The 8,947-nt window shown below is 61.1% G+C and overlaps 1 protein-coding gene across 1 annotated transcript; it reads left to right on the forward strand.

Moving 5' to 3' along the window:
* Positions 1-3,633: 3,633 nt before the first annotated feature.
* On the forward strand, positions 3,634-4,593 carry FAM181A (family with sequence similarity 181 member A; the record flags this gene model as incomplete). The annotated part of the gene is made up of 1 exon (XM_080707624.1): positions 3,634-4,593. The coding sequence occupies exon 1, from the start codon at positions 3,718-3,720 to the stop codon at positions 4,591-4,593; it is 876 nt and encodes a 291-aa protein (XP_080563750.1). The 5' UTR covers positions 3,634-3,717.
* Between the last annotated feature and the right edge of the window lie 4,354 nt (positions 4,594-8,947).

The raw sequence follows: 8,947 nt of genomic DNA on the forward strand, positions 1-8,947 counted from the left end.
GTATTTCCAGAGCAAGGTGCGGTCATTGTCGCTGCTGCCTCCCACCTGTGTGCTGGACCTGTCAGAACACAGGAGGCGCCTTCCCCTGCATCTGCCAGGATGGCCCTGGGAGCCAGCCTGGGTCTGTGCAGGGCCGCGGATCAGACCCAGCCTTTGGCCACAGCCACCACCTCTCCCTCCTGATGATCACCCAGAGCTGCGGCTCCCAAGTTCCTGAGCCAGAAGGTGAGAGTCTCATTCCGACATTGAGATGGAGGAGCTGAATCCGAGACCTGTATCAAAAATCTGGTTCCGGCAGCACCAGGGCAGCATCTGGTACAACGCGCAAGCCCAGGAAAGCAGTGTAGGACGACCGTGGGGCAAGCACAGGCTGGCACACAGGCAGGCCTGGCTACAAGCTCACATCCTGCCAGCTAGGAGCCGTGAGGACACAGTGTCCTGACATCACCTGGGGAGAGGCCCCCAAACATGGCTGGTGGTACGAGCAGGTGACCAGCGAAACTGTTTTCCTCATTCCATTTTCCTCTCTCTTCCTCCTTTTCCTCCTCCTCTCCTCAAAGTGTTTAGGGGAAGAACAGGCCACATTAAGAGTTACAGAATAGGCTGGGCGTGGTGGCATGCGCTTGTAATCCCAGAATTTGGGAGGCTGAGATGTGAGGAAGGTGGTTTCTGGACAGCCTCAGCTACTTAGCAAAGTTCTTTGCAACTCAGTGAGACCCTGTTTCAAAAATAAAAAGACTAAAAACTAGGGCTGGGGGTGTATCCTGGAGGTGGAATGCCCCTGGGCTCCATCCCTAGTACCACAAAAAAAAAAAAAAATTAGAACAACTTTTCAGGGCACTAACTGGTCTCCATGGAGCCCTTGCCAGGTGGGGAGGCTCGCCACTGGCTGAAAATATGATAAGGTATGATTAGGTTGGGGGGGGGGAGGACCCAGGTGCCATGGGTTCTCACAGGGGACTGGGGTCTTCAGTGGAGCCCGAGGATGTCTGGATGCTCCAAAGACAGTAGCCCCTGGGATGCGGGCTGGGTGTGGCAGGCCAGTGCAGGGACAGGCCCCCAAAGCGTGATGGAGCAAGTGCTGGGCTGCAGAGGGATGCAGCTACCTGGCTCTGCATGCCTGCCTCTGTGCAGAAAGCCTCAGGGAACCATGAGAGGAACCAGGCAGGTGCCCAACCTGGCAACTGGGGGTCATCAGGGTGGTTGCTATGGCAGAGAGTGGGGAGTTTGAAGCAGAAAGGCTGCTGCCTCTGCCTGAACCAGTCAGGGTAGGCTGAGATGTGCTGCAGAAACACATAGCCCCTGGGTCTCTGGGACTTAAAAGAGAAATGGCTCAGCCCCCACCAGTGCAAAGCTGCTGTGGATAGGGCCAACTCTCAGAGGCATGCCATGACAGTTGACACAGCAGTGTGTTCCAGGGCACGCACCTCCAGCCGCCTGCTTCCCTGCCACAGCAGGGCTGGGTGCCTAACCCAAGTAGAGGTGTGGCTCATCAGTAGGAGGCTGCCTGCTCAGGCCTGGTCCCCACAGCAGCCGCCACTCCTGAGTGAAGGCCCCTGGCCCTGCCCTAACAGCAGCCCAGAGGAGCCCTGACACTTAGTGGGCGTGGGCTGCCATGCAGACCACCAGTTCTCTGCTGACCAATGCACAGTAGGAGAAGGTGGCAGAAGAGAGCAGGAAGGAGAAGAGGAGAGGATACGGGCACCCTGAGGGAGGCGCGGAGGCAGGAGGGGCCCGGAGCTGGCTGGCACGGAGGCCTCGCACGGCAGCATTTCCCGGGCAGCCTCCCTGGCCGGCCTCACCGTCCCCTGGCCCGGCGGTGGGCAGGGCCAGCACCAGCTCCGGGCTCCTTGCTGGCTCCGAGTGAGCGGCCCTGCTTGCGGCCCCGCCGGCGTTGGCACGGTGACAGTAGCCAAGTGTGCAAACTTGGGCCATTGTCCCCGGGCCAGGGGGAGCCATGGAGACTGGCTAATATGACACAGGAAAATGTTTGCTGATGGCAATTCTATGGGCTTTGTCCACCTCTTTCTCCATCATGACGACTCGATTTAAGTCCCTAACTGTTTGAGTACAAATGCAAGGGGACCGTGCACCGCCAACCTTTTGTGCGGCTGCACTGAATGGGCGATTGAGGCTTTGTGTGGCTCAATTGAGGACACAAACATAAAGACAAGATTCCTGCGCGCCCCGGCCCCTTCCCATGGATATCCCCGCGGACGGGCGGGCGGATGGACGGGCAGACGGACGGGCCCTGCTCGCACCTCTGCACCCGGCTCTGGGCCATCCCAGGGCCAGGCTGGCTGAGCCGGAGACAAAGACAGACTGGAGCGAGACAGGGCCACTCCACACTCAAGGACAGCCGCGGGGAAAGCAGCCCGCCCTGGCTTACCCCGTCCGATTGTCTGTCTGCAGCGGAGCATGGCCGCTGCAGGCCTGGAGTCTTTGGGGGAGGTTGCAAGCCCGGTCTCCACTGAGCCCTACACACACACACACACACACACACACACACACACACACACACACACTCACACTCACTCACACGCATGCACACACACACTGCCTCCTCCAGAAGCCAGGGAACCGAGGTCAAGGGGAGGAGGGGCGTGGAGGAGGCCGAGGAGAGCTGGCTTGGGGGGGAGAAATTTACCGGGAAATGATTGCATTTGGGAACTGTCTTTTTTGTGATGGTCCCCATGGTGACAATTTGTGATGGCAAAGAATGTGGGAACGGGGCGCGCCGCCTGATTGGGATGCTTTGTATCTGGAGAGGCGCTCCTGATTGGCCTGAGGCCCCCCAGCCCCGGACCTATCCTCCATTCAGCCACCACAACCTCCCTGGGCTCGGAGCGCGCGGCCGTGCCTGCCGGGCCTGCCCAGGTCTGCGGCGGGGAACCTGCCGGGCCACGTTGGCGGGCCCGGCCCACACCTTCGGTCAGTGTGAGGCCCAGTGGCTCAGGCCCGACTGGGTGGGGGCGTGGGTCAGGCTGGGGCCTGGGGGAGGGGCGCAGTGCTGCGGGTGGTGGCCCAGGAGGCATGAAATCGCTGCAGATGCTTCTACGGGGCGTCCCTGCTGCCCGCAGCCTGAGCCCAGCCCTCCAGGCAGGTCTCCACTGAGTGCTGGACAGGTTCCTGCCGGGTCCTGCGGGAGAGTTGGGGGTGGAGCATGGGACCCAGGAGGGGCGGGGTGCTGGGAGGGGGAGGCTACCACCCGGGAGAAAGGGGGCTTGGCTTTCTGGAAAGTTGGAGCAGCTGCCTCGCCTCGGCTCAGAGAATAAAAACCTCGCTGGCAGGTCACGCGTTGCGTGGGAAGTGCGGTGCGCTGGGATGCGGCCTTGGCAAGGCCGCTTGTGGCTGGGCCACCTCAGGCCAGGGGCTTGACCTCTCTGGGCCTCAGCTTCGAGAAGAGGGCCCCAGACCCCAGAAGGCTGAAGGAGACTGTTAGCGCCGGTCGTAGGTCCTAGCACAGCTGATTGGGAAATATTTAGCAATGCTGAAGGGGCATCTCATTACCCAGGGCCCCGCCGAGGGGTGCCAGGGGATGGGGATGGTCTGCATCTAGTTTGGGTGACCTTTGGGGAAGGTCGGGTGTGGTCACTCAGAGGGTCTCCAATGGCCTGTCCTGTCCCCCAGGTCAGCTCTGCGCCCTTCCTCGGAGCTGCCGGCCGCCAGCAGGACCCGCCCCCTTCATGGAAAGCCCCATGCGGTGGTCCCCTGGCCATGGCATCGGACAGTGACGTGAAGATGCTGCTGAACTTTGTGAACCTGGCGTCCAGTGACATCAAGGCAGCCCTGGACAAGTCGGCGCCCTGCCGCCGCTCAGTGGACCACCGCAAGTACCTGCAGAAGCAGCTCAAACGCTTCTCCCAGAAGTACTCCCGGCTGCCGAGGGGCCTTCCAGGCAGGGCGGCTGAGCCCCACCTGAGGAGGGGGCCCGAAGAGCAGCCAGGGAGGCTGCCCCTCCACGCCAGCCCCAACGCCAGCCCCGGCAGGGGTGGGGGCTGCAAGGAGCCGGCTCTGGGGAGCCCCTGCGGGGAGGGGTGTCTTTCCAAGGAGCAGCTCGGGGGGCTGAGTCCCGAAGCCGCCAGGTCCGGCCAGGTACCCATGAGGAAGAGACAGCTGCCCGCGTCCTTCTGGGAGGAGCCGAGGCCCACCCACAGCTACCCCCTGGGGCTGATGGGGGGACTGGGCCCCCAGGAGGGCCCTCCCTATGAGAGTAAGAAGAGTTGCAGGGGCTTGGAGTCCTTGGGGCCTGAGACCACCCCGGTGCTCATGTCCCCCCGGGTGCTGGCCGACAAGGAGCCGTGCAAGGCGCCTGGGCTCTCCCTGGTGGGCCGCGTGGACGCCTGGAGCTGCTGCCCCTTCCAGTACCATGGACAGCCCATCTACCCAGGCCCTCCGGTGGCCCTGTCTCCCAGCCCAGTACCCAGCCTGGGCCTGTGGAGGAAAAGCCCCGCTCTGCCTGGGGAGCTGGCCCACTTCTGCAAGGATGTGGATGGCCCAGGGCAGAAAATGTATAGACCTGTGGTTCTGAAGCCCATCCCTACCAAGCCGGCCATGCCCCCGCCCATCTTCAATGTCTTCGGCTACCTCTAGCTGGGCCTGGAGGGCCTCACCCCCTCTGCCAGCCCCAGGGAGTGCTCCTGGTGAGGAGGGGGCTGAGCAGTGGCCTCTAGGGCATTCCAGAAGCCCCTTCCCTTTGTGTGTGAGGTGGGGGCTCCTCAAGCCCTGAGGCCTTGGGAGCTGGGGGGCTGGCCTGGGCTCCCTCTCCCCAGCCAGGCCCAACCCTGCAGATCATCCTCTACCACCGACCGCACCCAGGCGCCAGCCACACACCTGTTCGGCCTCACCCACTTTAAGCCAGCCCCAGTTGTTCTGTTTGTTCTTTGTAAATATTAAGAATAAAGTTGTTTCTTTTGCAGTTTCCACATCTTGGGTGTCCCGAGGTTGAATGGTCCCCGGGCATCAGAGGCAGCTGGGACTGCATGTGGAGGCAGCTGGCTGTGGGCGGCCAGGAGTGGCCCGAGGCCTCGGAGATGGAGATGGTTGGGGATGTGCGCTGGGGCCACCGCTCAGTTCCAAAGAAGGAGGTGGGAGGGGTGGGGACGCCACGCCACCAAGGGAGGTCTCTGGCCACAGGTCAGAGGACGGCAGGCTGGGCAGGGCTGGACCTGGGAAGCCCCAGCCACTCTGGGCCGGGGATGGAGCTGCAGGGCCCTCTCTGCTGTGACAGCCTCACAGACACCAGGTGAGGAGGTGCTGCCCAGGTGTGGTCAGAGGGCAAGTCAGGCCAAGTGGGGCTCAGTCCGTGGACAAATCAGGTGATTTGACCAAACTGTCCCTGTTGAGAGCACAGTCTTTCATTCTGTGCCCACTGGCAAAATAAAAACTCCAAAGCCACGATCTCCAGTGGATTCAGATCCTGGTACCTGCCAAAAGCTCTCAGTCCCTGGCGCATTCCAGGCTTGGCCGAGGGAATGCCAGGGCCACTGCCCATGATGGGCACGGTGGGGCCACATACAGGGGCAGAGGTGGTGCCGGGTTTTGCCCTGATGGTGCCCACCTGGCGCAGCCCCTGGGTGGATCCTGGTGCTCGCTGGCCCAGGATCACCCTACTGCCCTGCCTGTGGCCCCACGAGTGGCAGAGGCAGAGGGGCTTGGCCGAGGAGCACATGGCCCTCATGACCCAGCAGCCCTGGATGGGCCCGACCGCGCCCTTGGCAGCAGTGTGGTGCTAGGTGAGTGATTGCTGGCCGTGCCTTGAACTCCTCATCTGGGGTATGGGGCCTGGACTGGGCACCTCTTCTGTGCTGGGGGTGCTCTCCTTCACGGCCTGGACATGGCTCCCGGACTCCTCCCTGCTCACATGGGCTCCAGGATTAGGGGGCCCCGTGGGAGGGACAGCTGGCTCATGAGGAAGCAGGGTTCCTGATGGTTCATGTCTGATGGCCTCAGAAGGCCTCAGAGCCATGGATGCTGGCCCATCAGGGGCTGTTCTGAGTAATTATCTGGCACACCAGAGGCAGGAGGTCCCGGCCCCAGGCTGCTTCGTCTCCAGGAGCACCGAGAGGCCAGGAGGAGACACGGAGCCTCCTTTGCTTCCTGTGTGTCCTCACACACGCCCTCCAGTTCCAGTTTGTGCCTCCACACCACACAGGAGTTCAAAGCTCGGAGCCCCACCTACGGCTGTGTGATCTTGGGTAAGTTGCTTAACCTCTCTGTGCTTAAATGTGACTGGTGGCAGACAGACCGCACAGGTCACTGAGGTGGATCTGAGCTCTTGAGGGGTGTCTGCAGGTGTTACCATGCCAACAGCTTCACACTGTAGAGACTGTCCCCAAGGCTGTGAGGTGCCTGGACCACCCAACTCACTGCACTTCCCAGAGAAGGAGCCAAGCCTCCCGCCCCAGGCACATTTTCCCAGGGTGCTGGGTGAGCTCACTCCAGCCGGGCCCTGGTCCAAAACCAGCCTGTCCTTGCCGGGGCTCAGCTCTCCCAGGGCCACCTGCAGATGCCCACGTGCAAAGATAGGAGGTTCCATTTCGAAGCAGGAACCTGAGCCGGACCCGGTGGTGATGCCTGTAATCCCAGTACATGGGAAGCCGAGACAGGAGGATCACAGGCTCAAGACCAGCCTCGGAAGCTTAGCAAGACCCATGACAACCTAGTGAGACCCTGTTTCAAAATAAATAAAAATAGGGCTGAGGGGTGTAGCTTGGAGCTAGAATGTTCCTGGGTTTAATCCTCAGTATCACCATAAAAAAAAAAAAAAAGCAGAAACTGGATCTGATCTGACAGAGCCCCGGGGTACCATGATCTGGGAAAGCTTTGGTATTTTTTTTTAAAAAGTACCCACAGCATCAGCCACAGATATACCCTAACCAAAAACCAAGGTGTATTGGTTCAAAGTAAAACCTCGAGCTAGTGCAGGGGATCCCAAACACCCACCCACATGGTCTCAAGTCTCCACCTGTTTAACTAAGCATGTTCCTGCTGATGGCATGGGATTGCTGCCCAACTCTCAGCATGGCAAGGCTCTGTGATGCAGCAGATGTGACTGGAAGTCCATGACCCACTGGGGTGGATGTCAACGTCCTGAAAAGCAACGCAGCACAGGCACCTCCCAGGCCAGGGGACCCCACAGCCTACAGAAGGCAGAGAGTGTGCTGACCGCAGTGGGGAGCCCCACACCCCACACCTTCCTCTCCAACCTCATATTCTTCTCAGCCAACGCCCCGCTCTGCCAGTGCCCCGAGTTCTCTGTCGGGGAGATGTGTGGCTGGTGTCTCTGGGACATGAGGATGTCAGGTGTCCTGTGCACCTCACTGCAGTAGTGGGCTTGCCTGAAGTCCACCCCAGCCCAAGGGCACCCCAGCATCTCACAGGCTGGCCCCGCCCACTTTGCCTGCCCCCTGGCCACCTTTGCTTGGCCACTAGACTTTCAAATCCTCCTTCTAGCTGTGGGATATGCACAGGCCCCCTTCAGCCAGGGTTTCCCCCATGAGCCAAACCTTAACAGCAACTGCCCTTGGGCCCTGGGAGCTGAGCCTCCTACCGGGGAAGGAAGACAGTTTCCTTTGGGATTTCCTCCAGCGAGGCAGCATGGGCTTGCAGCCAAGCACAAAGCTGGAACCCCAGAGACTCGCTGCGTGTACCCGGGCAAGTCCCTGCCCCTGCCGGGCCCGTCTCCTGTCAGTACGATGGCGGCCCGGGTGAGATGTGGCTGCAACATGCTACCTGGGAAACTCTTCCTCCTCACACAGAACCTGGGATTTACTGGTTCCATGAAGCCCAGTGTCAGAGCCACCACAGTCCAAGGGGTAGATGAGAAGCTGATGGCAGAGCCAGGCTGGAGCCAGTGCTCCCCCCACCCCACCCAGCTGCTTCCCCTCCAAAGGCCAGAAGCTGCCCCTGCTCCTGCCAGGACCAGGCCATGTGCAGGCTGTCAGCAATGAGCCCTGACCTTGCCAGCTACAGCTCCAATCACAATCGCAGAGAACCCCATGACGTACTGGGACTCCCATGGAAACATGCTATGCTTGGTCTCCCCCATGGGACTGAGACCCACAAGAAAACGACGTGACAGTGGCGCGCCTCAGTCTCTCATGGGACCGGGGCTCCTGCCTGGCTCGCCATGGGCCACCCCAGGGCCAGGGCTTGGCGCACCCTCAGGGCCGGGGCCCTCCCGAAAGCTGACCCTGCAGGCCTCCAGCACTGAAGTTCATAGAAGCCCGCATTATTTCCCCCCACTATCTCAAGGTTGGCAGTAAACAGTGGTGAGCAGGAGTGTCAGGAGACGTGTGGGTGCGGGGTCCCCATTTGCCGAACACCTGCTCCTGATAAAGCTCCTGTTTCCATGGTGATTGAAGCAGAAGAGGAAAGCCATCGGGGCCAGGGGTCTCTCCTGGTCAGTGAAGGACACGCCCCCTCGGGTCTTTCAGAAGCACAAAGAAAGGTGACACATTCAGGGGTCCAAAGTGTCCCCTTTGCCGGGAGCTGGCTGAGGACCCCAGGGGATCTGGGACGAGGGACTTGGCTGAGCAGGGAGTCACGTGTGCAACATTTATTGTACTCAGTGACGTCCTCCAGGGGAGGGTCTCCCTTCTGGGCCCCCCAGGGCTCAAGTGGAGGATTCACAGGGCAGGAGGAGAGGTGCAGGGAATGCTCTGAATCCAGGAGAGGCAAAGGCGCCCTCCAGGGTCCTCCTGCACAGTCCAAGTGGAGCCAGGGGTCCCTGCGGGCCCGCCCTCCCGACCACCTCAGGTCCTGTCCTGGCCCCAGGACGGAGGTCTCTGCCGTCCCCAGTGGCAGAGAAGGTCTGGGTTCTACTCAGTAGTGAAAAGGGCGGAATCTTCTCCAACACACTGTGCTCTTGAATCTGGGCAAAGCTCTGGCGCAGAGACCCAGCGAGTCGCAGCCGCTGCCCCACTGACGGGGAGGCAGCCTGCAG

Source organism: Muscardinus avellanarius (genome assembly GCF_963383645.1).
Source record: "Muscardinus avellanarius genome assembly, chromosome: 12".
In the NCBI taxonomy this organism is placed as follows: Eukaryota; Metazoa; Chordata; class Mammalia; order Rodentia; family Gliridae; genus Muscardinus; species Muscardinus avellanarius.